This window comes from Halichoerus grypus, chromosome 1, assembly GCF_964656455.1.
Source record: "Halichoerus grypus chromosome 1, mHalGry1.hap1.1, whole genome shotgun sequence".
In the NCBI taxonomy this organism is placed as follows: Eukaryota; Metazoa; Chordata; class Mammalia; order Carnivora; family Phocidae; genus Halichoerus; species Halichoerus grypus.
In genome coordinates, this window is record NC_135712.1 from 213116865 (window position 1) to 213130135 (window position 13271).

Sequence of the window (13271 nt, forward strand, 5' to 3'; positions counted from 1 at the left end):
AAACGCTCAGTCCATAGCAAGCAGGTTCTGGAAAGGTAGGGAGCTCAGTTTGGACCATGATAAGTTTGGCATGCCCATGACACCCTCCACACCCTGCATGGAGACACTGAGGGTCAGCTGGACCCACAGTCTAGAGCTCAGGGGAGGCCTGGGTGGAGTCAGGACTGTGGGTGTCCACCAGGCGTAGATGGGGTTTGAACTCAGAAAGAGTAGGAGGCCGCCTGGGAGGGGTGCAGGTGTGGAGGGAAGAGTGCCGGGGTACCAGCCTGGGCCACGAGGGAGGGAAGGGGAGGCGGAGGAGGTGTATGGAGAGGTGGATTGGAAGCTGTAGCCAGAGCAGCATGAGGAGGTTCTAAGTTTCCCTGAAATTAGCCCACTCATCACCACCCCCAGGACAGCTGGGACTGCTGCCCTGCCCCCTTCGCATAGTAGCTGGTCAGTAAATCATTGTTCAATGAATGAATGAATGAATGAATGAATGAAATACTACACTGCTGTCAAAAAAGGATGTTAGGGAATGATGTCCAATAAGGAGAGAAGAATACTGCCCTCCTCCAAAGTCCACATCCTAACCCCCAGAACCTGTGAATATGCTCCCCCACACGGCAAAAGAGACCTTGCAAACGCAATAAGGATCTCAAGATGGGGAGCTTATTTTGCATATCTGGGTGGGCTTCATGTAGTCACATACAAGAGAGAGGCAAGAATGTCCAAATCAAAGAAGGAGAGGCACCAACAGAACCAGAGGCTGGGGTGATCAGGGCTCCAGAGGCTGGGAAAGGCAGGCTAAGCGATTCTCTCCAGAGCCTCCCGCAGCCAGCCCTGCCCACACCTGGGTTTTAGCCACTCCAGACCCATGTTTAGACTCCTGTCTCCAGAACTGGGTATAGTAGTAAGCTTGTGGCTTTTTGCAGCCACTGTCTGTGGTCCTCTGTCAGAGGGACAGTAGGAAACGAATACAGAAGGGTCTTCATGCTTTGTGGCCATGGCAGTGCTGGGCTGAGCCCTACCGGGCTCCGAGGCATGAGGAAAAATGTGTGCCTTCTCAACGGGGGTTCTACGCAATTTCCAATGGTTAATTTTTCCCCAGAAGTAAATGTTGAAAATGTGATTGATGGTGTTTGTTTCCAGTAAACGCAGAAAAGTGACATTACGATAAGTTCTTAAGGTTTTGAATCATAACACACCTACTTTTAAGTTTCAATATTTTCTCGAAGATGCTCTGGGGAGAAATCGCCTTTCAAAAATACACTGAAACAGGCACAGAGGGGCACACATTCTTGCTCTTGCCTCGGACCCCACTACGACTTGGCGAGGCACTGCCGAAACCTGCCTCGATTTGTCGTTTCGATATATTGTTCATTATGGAGTTATTCTGTCACTAATAGGTTCTCTTGGTATAGCGCCTCAAAATATCATTTACCTTGATTGTTGCGGTTTTTTGCCCACCCCCTTAATGTCTGACGCTGAGGTCACTGCCTCGGCTCCCCTCACTCTAATCCTGGTTTGGGGGTGGAGGGGAGGGGACAGATTTTACAGCAATGTGACCCTAAATTCTTGCCATTACCCTCCTGTCCTCCTAGCTCTTAAAAAAAAAAAAGAAGTTGATCTAAAATGCTGACAAGCTAGCTCCGCGCTGACGGTGGGGTAATAAGGCCGTGTGTGTGCCCCGCTTCTCGGAGATCCCCAGCACGCACCGCCCCCAGCGGAGGCCCGCGGGCTCCGGAAGGGCGGGAATCCCCGAAACCGCGTGCTCTATAGCGGCCCCGGAGCCGCGCCCTCTACCCGTTTCCGTAGTGTAGCGGTTATCACGTTCGCCTCACACGCGAAAGGTCCCCGGTTCGATCCCGGGCGGAAACACACTTGCGTTTTTCCCTCACTGCAGCATCGTAAAGCTTACTCCGGAGTAAACGCGACGCTGATTCGTGTGCCGTGGCTTTTAGATTTCGCCTGTCGTTTTAAAAGTTATTTCAAGGTAATAAAAAATTCCAGTTGGGGGACCTTAGCAGGAAAATTCAAATAGGTTATGGTAAGAAAGTACAAAAGGAACCGCTTTGGTTGCGTTGGCCGGGAATCGAACCCGGGTCAACTGCTTGGAAGGCAGCTATGCTAACCACTATACCACCAACGCTCCGGCAGAACTGGTTTTCTCTAGACACTATTAGTAGAAGTACTGCGGGTCTGGCTGGGTGATACCAAATTGTATGGGGGTGTCGCTCTCCCGCGTTCTTCCCTGCACCGGAAGATGCCGCCCCAGGGAAATTCCAAGCCTCTGGCTGCCAGAGCCGAACCGGCGGCGTTCCCCCCAAGCGCCGCGGGCCCCTTGGTACCGCCCGGGCGGTGGCCAATCGTAGGCCGCCGCCTGGGCCGCTCAACTTCCGGGTCAAAGGGGCCGGAGCCGCCGGCTCTCCCGTGTCCGCCGCCGCTGCTGTCCCCCGCGCCCGCCACTTCCGGGGCCGCAGTCCCGGGCATGGAGCCTCTAGTGTGAGGCCCCTCCGGCCCCGGGACGCCTTGCCCAGCCCGGCCGCCACTCCGCGCCGGCCCCGAGCTCGGTGAGCAGCGCCCGTGCGCCCCGTCCCGCCTCGGCCGCGACCCTGAACCCGCCATTGACCGGCCCCACCTCAGCCCTGACCCTGGACCCGCCATTGACCGGCCTCCCAGGTGCCCTCCGCCCCCGCCTCTCCGCACCCCGGCCCTGCCGCGGACCGGACTCCCGGTTCCAGCAGCCCCTGGCTCGGTTTCCCCTCAGCCCCGGGCCCTCGGCAGCCCTTCTTTCTCTCCCTACTCCTGCGGTGGCGGGCCACCTCCCCTCTCCCCGGCCCAGCCTCCCCGCTCGTCCCGTCGCTGCCCAGGCCACCTGGCTGTGGTCCCTTCCGGGAGTGGCCGCACCCACAGCGCTCTCCTTCCCCCCACTCTGGAGGTCCCCTCCCCATGCAAACACATGCTCCCTGCATGAGAGCGGAGGCCACCTCCTGCATCTGCTTCCTGCCCCTACCTCCGCACCCCGCCCCAGCGCTTGGCCTCCCCCGGCCCGCACCCCCACAGGGGCCAGCCCCTTCTCTCAGCCTCCCTCCCGGCCGGGTCCAGCCGCCCACCTTCTTCCCACGCAGCTTTAGACCAGCCTTGACACTTCCCCATCCATGCTGCAGCTGAGCCATCAGAAGTGCCCGTTCCCTTTCCCCACCCCAACCACTGCCGCCCTCCCGCCCCCCACCGTGAGGAAGTCACTTGTCTCAGTGGCAAGAACCAACGTGCTTTCTAGGAGCTGGGACCGAAGCCCTGGAGGTGTGCACTGTGGTGTAGTCCCCGGCTGGTTCCTGAGAGAATTGGGCCACCTGGGAGGTCTGTTCTGCCGGCTGCAGCTCAGGGCATGCAGACAGCACTGGAGGGCTGTGGGGTATCTCTGGAACCTGAATCAGGCTGGACAGTCAGGACTCCCGCGTGGAAGGAGAGCGAGTTGTTAGCCAGTCTCTCCATTAACCTGCTGCATTAATGACATGTTTGTTCTGTCCAGGTCTGTGTCCCACGCCGCCTGCAGCTGGAATGGAGGCTTTCTGGACCCTCTAGAAGGTCAGTTGTGCCGGGGTGGGGTGACCATGATGGCTGGCGTGTGGGCTGGTGGGATTCATTTGCATGCTCCAGGATTCAGAAGTCTGCAGGAAGTGGTTTTCTACAACCCTGAGGTCATTGCCCTCCCTGGGCGGTTGGCTGGGACCCAGGCCAGTGGCTGTGGCTTTGTGTGCCCTCGCTGGAGACTTTTATTTCCATCCAGCATCGCCCCCCAGCAGCCCCAGTAGGAACCCCCTGGAAGATTGTGGAGGGGGAACGCTGACTAGCTGGATCTGGCGGAGGTGTGGCTGCATCCCCCCCTCACCTAACACGGTGCCTGGCGCTCAGTCAGCATTTGGTGGGGATCCTGGCTCTAAAAGGAGCTTTGGTCCAGTTCTCCCCGTGGCGGGATTTTCAGTGACTTGTTTAGTTGACAGTATTAGCTGTCATGTAGGTTCTGCCGCATCTAGGATTTTACTTGAGCACTTAATTCTGACAGCAGCCCTTGATGTAGGTACTGTCTTAAGTAGCTGGGGAAACTGAGGCACAATTTAATTGAGAGGTTAAACTTAACCTAATGTAATTTTTTTTTTTTTTTTAGATTTTATTTATTTATTTGAGACAGAGAGAATGAGAGAGAGAGAGCACATGAGAGGGGGGAGGGTCAGAGGGAGAAGCAGACTCCCTGCCGAGCAGGTAGCCCGATGCGGGACTCGATCCAGGGACTCCAGGATCATGACCTGAGCCGAAGGCAGTCGCTCAACCAACTGAGCCACCCAGGCGCCCTAACCTAATGTAACTTAACTGAGAGGTTAAGTGGCTTCTCAAGGTCACAGAGACCAGAAGTTGTAGAGCTGGACTTTGAACCCATATCTCTCTGGCAACAGCGACCCCTCTTTTCACCACAGGACTGAGAGTGAGACCAGTGCTGCTTATGGTGACATTTGGCTTCATCTCTCCCCTACAGTCTCAGTCCTAGGGCCACGCGCTGCTTTCTTCTTGAAGCATCTGGGCACCTGCCCACCAGGGGCCTGGTTCCTCCTCAAGAAGGGGTTTGGTTGCTGACCAAACCAGGGCTCCCTTTGACTTTAGACAGCATTCAGGGGAGGACAGGGACTCGTTAATTTGACCAAAAATGCTTCGTGTGTGCCAGGCATGTTTCTGGGCTCTGGAGATAGAGAAGGAACAGGACAGATGTAGGCCTGCCCCCCTGGAGCTGACATCCCAGTGAAGAGTGCTCGCTCACCCGAGCCGGGGTGCTCAGCCTCAGCACCCAGATCATTCTTCGCACTGGGGAGTGGAGGTGAGCGTCCTGTGCACTGTGGGATGCTTAGCAGCCTCCCTGGTCTGCAAGCCAGTACCATGCCTCTCAGTCGTGACAGCCAGAAATGGCTCCTGGGAGCAGAATTGGCCCTCGTTGAGACCCACTGGGTTAGGGGAATCAGTTGACCCCCAATGGACTCTATATTCCATAATCATTTGACTTACTGAGGTCCTAGGATGTTGCACCATTTAAATATGTGAACTAAGTGGGAGGCAGAGAGGAGGTGACTCACAGACGCTGGGGTTATACCATCTGACCCATCAGAGATTTATTCTAGTGCCTAGTGACGGCCTAAGGATCTTACTCAGTTTTTCCCCCAAATAAAGAATGCAGAGTTCCTCCTCCTCGGCACACTCAATGCCAGGAGCACCTGCAGTTGAGACAACCACAGATGTCCCCAGACATCCCCAGGGTGGGGGTGGGAGGGCAGAGTCATCCCCCTTGAGAACCACTATCCCAGACTCAGTGCTCTACAGAAGGACAAAGCAGCGACTTTGGATTGGGTGCCAGGAAAGACCTCTGAAGAGGTGAGACTAGGACGCGGAGTAGAAGAGGGCATGGGTCAGACAGAAAGCAGGGGAGGGCGTCCTAGGCAGCAGGGCTGGCGAGAGCAAAGGCTCTGAGGTGAGAAAGAGTCGGTGTGTGTAGGGGGGAGTAAGGCCGGCGTGGCTGGAGATCATGGTCAAGGGCAAGGGGAGAAGGTGAGGTCAGGAAGGCCATCAGAGGGTGGCCATAGTGGGGAACTAGGGATTATTCTGTTTCTGGTGAGCACCAAGGATGGCGTCCTTGGCATCATTTGAAACTCCTCTCTTCTCGGGGACTTCTCGCTTTGGGAGGACTGCACCTGCACGACAAAAAAGATGCTGGTTTCTGGCAAATGCCAGGCGCCCTCTCGAATTTCCGGGCAGGGCCTCATCAGAGCGCCGTTGGTATTGGGTGTCCCTGGAGAAATGGGAAGGGGAGGATGGCTGAGAGCGGGCACTCCCAGACTGCTGGGAGTTGCAGCCTGGGGTCTCTTTGCTCACAGGCTCCCCAACCCTCCTGAGGTCAGCCGAGTGGTTAATGCGGAAGGTTAAGAAGCTCCGCCTGGACCACGAGAACACAGAAGGTTGGAGAAGGTAAGGGGTGTGGCCTCGGGAGCCCTGATCTGTGGGGACGTGGCAGAGGTTCCTGAATTTCCGACGATGTCATAGGTCTGGGAAGATACCCGCCACCACCCGCCACCCCCTACCTTTCTGCATTTCCCCAAGACGGGCTATTTTGAATGAGGAGGCTGTGTGGGCTAGTGCAGGGTTTCTCAGCCTGGTCATTACTGACATGGGGCCAAGTCATTCTCTGTGGGGGCCCTTCTGGGCTCTGTAGGGGATTGAGTGGCACCCCTGGCCCCAATCCCTCAATGTTAGCAACACCCCAGACATTGCCCGGTGCCCCCTCAGGCAGGATGAGCCCCAGCTGAGAACCACTGGCCGGGTGGTGAGGATGTGGGTTTTGGGTCCAACAGATGTGGGCTCCCCTCTGCTTCCTTGTGGGGGTGGCGTTGGGTAGGTCATTTGACCTGAGCCCACTTTCCAGCCTCCCAAATGCGGCTGACCCCTGAGCCCAGCGGTCGAGGTTGCAGTGAAAAGTAATCATAATTATACACATGAGGCCTGGGCACTCGGTGAACCCCGTGTCTGGGGCCTTGCATGAGATGAAGACCATAGCAAGTCCTCTGCCGAGTGGACCTCCCTCACTGTCAGTTTCTATCCCTCCTGGGTTCATTTGCTTTTAGCAAGTACAAGCCATCAGGCAGGAAGGGAATTCAGGAGGTTCTGGAAGACAGGCGTGATGCTGAGCACATGAATCATTCCCCAGACTCAGGCTCCATTTCCGGTGGGTAGACACGTTAGGAGGTCAGTGATGGAGACCCAAGTCCCCCTTCTCAAGTGCATCGGGTCCCTGGCGGGCACAGGCTGGGCTGCATGCTGAGTCTGTGTAAGGCTGGTTGTGACCGCGGAAGGCCGACGTGCCCGGGGCAGCCCTTGTAGGGCGGAGGACGGCCTGCTGTTTCCAGGGAACCCCCACCTGTGGGGACTCAGCGTGTGTCCCCAGGGCTACTCAGGCATTTCCTCCCTGGAGCTTGGTAGGCCCCCACCCCTCACCTCCTTAGCGCCTGCCTTCCTTCCTGCCTCATCACTCTGCGGTCGGCCGAACGCTCCCAGACCTGCAGCCAGCACTGAGAATCTGCAGTTCCTTCTTGCTTTCTGTCTGCTTCCCTCGTCACAGGCCCTGCTTGGGTCTCTGGTGGATGGCTGGGCCGGGGCAGGGGGTGGGGGGGGGTGGGTAGCAGTCCTGGCTCTTGGAGCACCGGCTTGCAGATCACAGAACACCCCTGGGGCCTTGACCGTGACTGCACCGGAGCTCCCGGGCTGTGTGCTGGTGGCCTCATGGTCTGCGAGGTGTCCTGCTGACAGGCAGAAGGAAACTGGAGGTGGACCTGGCCTACGTGGCTTGGAATCCACTTTCATTTCTCCAGCTGTGTAAACTCTTGAGTGGAGAGGCCCAGCACAGCTGGCAGAGGATGGGAAGGGCGGCATTTACGTAACCTCTTCCTCGTCCCCCACCTCGTCTGCGGTCTCTCTCCGCTTCTGGGGAGGAGAGAGGTGAGTGGAGGACCAGGGCGTAGCACCAAGCCTTGGCCAGCCTGGGAGCTCAGGCCACCTGGCCTCATCTAGAAGATTCCTAGAAGTTTCTCCCGATGTTTCATTTCATTTCTCATCTCCTGGACCATATTTTTGCTCCTTGGGCTCTCTGCAGGGATCGGAGGCAAGATCTTTTTTATTGTTCTTTGCTTGGAAATTAGCCCCGTGATTTTGTGAGTGCTTCTGCCAGGCTCTTAGCTTATGGGGTCCCCTTTGGGAGCCCTGGAGGTCGTGATCTGTTTTTCTGCTGTGAGCAAGGCTTGAATTGTGGCAGCAGTTTCGGGGGGGGTGGGGGGGTCTGGGCCGGTTAGAGGAGTCCCCTGGCCTGGTTTTCTGGGCTTGTTGCCAGTAGTGCTCGGGGCCATGTGGGTTCTGGAGCACTCAGTGCGTCCTGGCCCCGGCCCCGGCCCTTGCTTAGCATTGCCCCTGCCCCGCACCGCCCTGAGGTAAACCACAGCTCTGCCGCGGGCCAGGATGCGCTGCATGTGACCCTTGGGCTGTCTCCTGTCTTCTCTGGCTCAGCTTACTTGACCCGAGGGCCCTGAATGCTCTGTTAGCTTGTGATCTGCCTCTTCAAAGCCACCGTAGGAAGTACCGGACTGAGTGTTCTTTTTGTGGCTGGGGGGCAAGAAGCCCTGGCTTGCTGTGCTCCCCCCGCCTCCCCCCCCCCCCCAGCCCTGGCTGGGTCACATAGGACTGAGCAAGGGAGGCATTTCTGCCTCTCATCTGATCCAGGGTCATGTTGGAAAGGGGGCTCTGAAATCGGCCCACAGAGGCCGTGCTCAGAAGTGTCTCTGTCCCGTTGCCTCTCGAAGCAGCCTGCAGGTGTCTTTCTCCTGTGATGGAGACTCTGGGCCGGTGGGGGGGGGGGGGGCGGTGGCAGACTCTCTTACTGGCAGGGGGCAAGGCCTCCTGGGAATTGGAGGGCACCTGTGTGAAGGGCGGGCACAGCTCTGCCTGCTGCTTCTCTAAAGCCTTGGCCTGTGCTGTCCCTGCCCGTGGGTCTAGCAGTAGCAATTCCCACTTCTGACCAGTGAACCCCAAACTCCGCCCGCAAAGCAAAGCTGCTAATCCCGGAGCACGAGGAGTGCCTTAGTCCAGCAAGGCCTTAGTCCATTCGATGCCCACGGAGGAAAGGGAGGCTGCCCTGCTCACTTTGGCTGGCCTCACTAGAGACCCCGGCTCTTCCAGAACCAGGTCACTGTGGCTGTGTTTAGATTTCCCTAAGACAAATATTTGCCTGGCTAGTCCAGTCCGGTCAAGAAGTGTGCTCAACAGCAAGGGTGGGAGAAGGGAGGGAGGGCGCCTTGGCCACAGCTGCTCGGGGAAGTAGAGGAGAGAGGAGAGGGGGCTGTCTTGAGGGGCATCCATCCCCTCATCTGGGGTTCTCACATTGCCTGCACATAGCTGCCTGTTTCTCTGAGCCCCTCTGGTGAGGCACGAGAGTTTGCCGTGCCGGATCCCCAGCTAGCTGGATGGCACGGGTGACGGGCTTTACCGGTTAATTCTTTATGCTCAGTTCTTTGCACGTGAGTGAGCGTCTCCCAGCGGGGTTAATGCAAGATAGTCATTCCACGGCCCTCTGTAGAATGCCTGCTGGGAGCCAGGGACCTCATGAGGTTTTGGGGACACTGCTGTGAAGGGGATAGGAGATCAACAACCAACCATTGTGACAAATGCTGTGAGGGCAGGGGCGGGGGGGGGGGTGCGTGTGGAAGACTATTGGAGAGACCGGCTTTGGTATAGATGGTCATCGAAAGTTTCTGAGGACCCGCCAGATACTTACCCTGAGATCTGATTAGAAGTTAGCCAAGCAAAGAGAGGGGAAAAGTTTCAGGCAGAAAAAGAAGCAAATGCAAAGGCCCTGGGGTAGAAAGGAGTCTGGCCTGTTTGGGGAGTGGAGAGAAGGCCATTTTGGCTGGAGGACTGATAAAGGGGGGTTGAGGTTTGAGAGGCTGGCAGGGGTCAGAGGACAGAGAGCCTTGAAGGCTGTGACAAGGACTGGTTTTTACCCCAGGGGCTGTGGGAAACCAAGAAAGAGCTTTAAGCAATGGGAACAGATTTGCAATGGATGTATGGGGTCTGTTGGGATCGGAGGTGGCAGCGGCTTGGATCCAGAACTGTTTGTGGTTGTTGGAAAGAGAATAATTTGGGACATATTTAGGGGGACTGGGAAGGTGGCCCGGGGTTGGGGCTTGTCAGAGGGGTCAGGAGTGTGTGACAAGGGGGCAACTTGTAAGTGAAACTTGGCTATCATCGTCTTCCCACCCTGTCCCCTCCTGCTCATAGCTTCGCACTGAACTCTGAGGGGACAGAGAGGATGGCCACCGGGGCAGCAGTGTCTGACCGGGGTGACGCGGTCGAGATGGAGGAGCCGGCATCCCGCTTCCAGGTGCAGAAGCACTCGTGGGACGGGCTCCGGAACATCATCCACAGCAGCCGCAAGAACTCGGGCCTGATCGTCAACAAGGCCCCACACGACTTCCAGTTCGTGCAGAAGACGGACGAGTCGAGCCCCCACTCCCACCGCCTCTACTACCTAGGTGAGCCCTCCGGCTGCCCTCACGCCCCACAGGCCCCCTTGACGTGGCAGGGTTTCTGGGACACTGTTACCAAGTTCTCTTGTCTCCAGAGGCCAGCTGGTCCTATTAGAAGGTCCAAAAAGATGGGCCTGGCCCTGGGCAAAATGTCCCACGAGGCCACACCACCCACGGTGACATCTGTTTACAGTGAAGGTCTGGCACAAGGTGCCCGGGGCGTCAGGTGTGCAGGTGAGCGGAGCAGAGGGTGGTCCACTGTTGCAGCAGTACTGTGGTTGGGCCTTGAACGTGGCTCTGAGCCCCTGAGGTTGTCTCCAGTCCCGGGTGGCTGGACCTGCCCCCCTGAGTCATTTCCCAGCTGCCGGGGCCGGGCCGGTGAGTGACCCCTAGCAGTGGGAGACGCCAGCAAGCCCGGACCCTGAGGCTCAAGGAAAGGTGCCACGATTGTGCACCGTGCGTGCCGCGAGCTAATAACAGAGGGTGGCTGGCCATGGGCTTGCCATCCCCGCCCTAAATACCTGGATAAGCACGTGAACCGCTAGTGAGTTCCTTCTCGGGCGTGTGCCCTGGCAGCAGCACTTTGTACACCGCCTGCGGTCGTTGGCGGGTGTGTTCCCCACCGGCCAGCTGAGAGCTTCACACATCGGTGACGCCTCGTGCGGGCCTGGCTGCCGGGAGGTGGACAGCGAGTGTCTATGGGGCAAGTGAGCGTTGCCTTGCTTCGCCCGAAGGTCTGCCAGGGCCCGCGGGAGCCGTGCTGAGCACGTTCCTTTGGAAGCGGCACGACACACGACTGGTGACCGGGGGCAGGTTTGCAGTCTCGGCTCTCCACTCGACATCGAGGGCCCGACCGGCCTCTGCGGACCCACAGCTCCGGGGACGATGCCGGCACCGGCCGGGCCCTCCGTCAGGGTTGGGGTGAGGGGTGGTGACACCCGTGAATGCGGGTTGTCCTCTGCACAGGGCTGACCCCGGCCGAGGGCGCCGGCAGTGACCGCCGTGGGTGCCGCATGGCTCTCCCCTTCCCGGAGTTGACACAGCCCCTCTCCGTAGAGAGGCACGTGGAGGCCACACGGTGGTCTGGCGGGCACGGAGTTAGAAGAGGAGGGGTCTAGTGAGCGGCGGCCGCCGGCTTTGTACATGCAGTTTCACCGGTGCCCAGCCACTCCCGTTCATTTCCGCGCCATCGTACCATCTAGGGCTGCTTCCGGGCGCCGCGGCACCCGAGGCCGTATGGCCCCTAAAGCCGACAATACCCTTTCTGGGAAAGGGTTTACCAGCTCTGGCTGGGGGGGGGGCGGTGGGCGGGGGTGGGCTTCACGTGTCATTCACCTGAGGGGGCGTGGCTCCCGGGGTCACACGCGGCCAGGACTCGTGGGCTGTGGTGGCTGCTGCTCTGTCTTCCCCACGATCCTGGGACCCCCCAGCACAGTGTTCCATCCCTCGCCAACTCCAGCTCAGGCTGGCGTCCCGGGCAGGGTACTTGGAAGAGTTTCCCGGGGCTCCTGCTGTCACAAATCGCCACCAACTTCGGTGGCTTAAAACAACAGAAATGTAGCCTGTCACAGTTCTGGAGACCTGGAGTCCAAAATCCGTGTCTCTGGGCCAAAATCAAGGTGTCAGCAAGGCCACCCCGTGCTCCCTGCAGAGGCTCTAGGGGCGAATGGGTTCCTTGCCTCTTCTGAGTTCTGGAGGCTCCCGGTGCTACTTGGCTTGCGGCTTACTGCTGCTGTCTTGGCCGCCGGGTGTCTGAAAACTCTCCCGCCTCCCTTATGGGGACACATCCCACTGGGCCCAGCTGGGTAGTCCGGGCTACTCTCCCCAGCTCCGGAGCCTGAACTTCATCGCATCTGCAAAGTCCCTCTCGCTGCATGAAGGTATCACAGCCACAGGCTCTGAGATTAGGACCTGAGCACCTGGGGGCCGTTGTTTAGCCAACCACAGAGCTGCTGAAAGGGACAGAAACCCTCTGAGCTAGTTCGAGCCACCAGGGGCACCTCGTGGGAAGGACACAGGGTTGTGTCAGGGAGCCCCCCGACCCCGTGCCTCATGTCATGGCCCTGAGAACCTGGAGCCGCGTGGGGCCCGGGCGTCTGCTCGGCACGTGCTCCTCTCCGTACATCCCCCTCCCACTGCTCTCCTGCCTCCCACTGCCACACTCCCAGGGTTACCCATCTCGGGTTCTGGCCACCAGCAGAAATGGATGAGCTCTCTCCAAACTTCTGGGAGAGGGAACCAGACGGGTTCAGCGTAGATCAGATGTCTGTCTGTCTGCAGCCTGTGCGTGTGTCTGGGGTTGGGGTGAGTGGGTCCCTGCAGACTGCAGGAGGCCTACCACAGTGGGTAGGGGGCAGCTCTAGACAAGGGCTGTGGACTTGGCAGAGACCCCAGAACCTTCCTAGGGCATCTCAGAGCCATCCTGCCTCTTTTGGGGTGACATTGCTCACCCTTGAGCTGATCCTTCCATGTTCCTCAGTACCTGCAGGGTACCCTTGGCCTCCACCTCTAGTCTGAGTTCTGGGGGCCAGCCTCCCTGAAGCCCCCATGTATTTACGGTGGTCGTTATGCTGGCGCAGCCCCCAAGGGAATGCTAGCAGCCAGCAGGTGTTTATGGTCGGGACAGGAAGGGCCTCCACGGGCCAGGCCCAGCGTGCAGCCTGCCCCCGTGCTTCCCCTGGGAGCCCCTGCCTTCTCGGTGGGCACCAGGCTTGCCACCGTGTGCATGTGGAGCCAATCACCCCAGGCTCAGGGAAGGCTCTTCCAGATGTGCATGATGAAGTCTGGTGCAGAGGACAGATGAACAGAGAAGGACTTCCGTTGCCAGGAAGATGGGATGGTGGCAGCTCCCCCGCTCCACGGGGTCGGCTGGTCCCCCTGCAAACGGGTGTCTCGTGTAGGACAAAAGACTGTGGGACAACTCGGGGAGCCCCTGAGAAGGAAGAGAGGCCTCTTGTGTCCTCGTGACCTAGAGGAGAGCCCGGGCCCAGCGGGAGTCATGTGTCCATCAGGCTGGTTGCCGAGGCCACAGTGCACGGTGACGGAAATGGTGCTTGTGCAGACCTGGGCCACCTGCCACCCTCGTGGATGTTGGGGGCTGGGGCGGAGCTGGGCAGGGAAGGCAGGGGAGGGGCAGGGACAGCAGAAGTCAGACCCTAGGCTTGGGCACCCAGTGTCACT

General features: G+C 58.7%; 1 protein-coding gene and 2 non-coding genes across 6 annotated transcripts in view; 2 read left to right on the forward strand and 1 right to left on the reverse strand.

The window, feature by feature from the left end:
• Positions 1–1787: 1787 nt before the first annotated feature.
• On the forward strand, positions 1788–1860 carry TRNAV-CAC (transfer RNA valine (anticodon CAC)). Its single transcript has one exon. It is a non-coding gene; the product is annotated as a tRNA-Val (tRNA).
• A 199-nt stretch (positions 1861–2059) lies between these two features.
• TRNAG-UCC (transfer RNA glycine (anticodon UCC)) lies at positions 2060–2131 on the reverse strand. The gene has a single exon. It is a non-coding gene; the product is annotated as a tRNA-Gly (tRNA).
• A 255-nt stretch (positions 2132–2386) lies between these two features.
• The window catches only part of DPP9 (dipeptidyl peptidase 9), a 39847-nt gene continuing 28962 nt past the window's right edge, over positions 2387–13271 (forward strand). For 3 of the 4 annotated variants that reach the window (XM_036115963.2, XM_036115964.2, XM_036115965.2), the window contains exons 1-4: positions 2387–2552; positions 3515–3570; positions 5901–5991; positions 9844–10097. In XM_036115963.2, the coding sequence (XP_035971856.1) occupies positions 5936–5991; positions 9844–10097 (310 nt within the window). In that variant the 5' untranslated portion in view covers positions 2387–2552; positions 3515–3570; positions 5901–5935. Of the gene's footprint in view, positions 2553–2573; positions 2662–3514; positions 3571–5900; positions 5992–9843; positions 10098–13271 lie in introns of those variants that run through there. The other variant, XM_078057251.1, reaches the window with a different exon arrangement.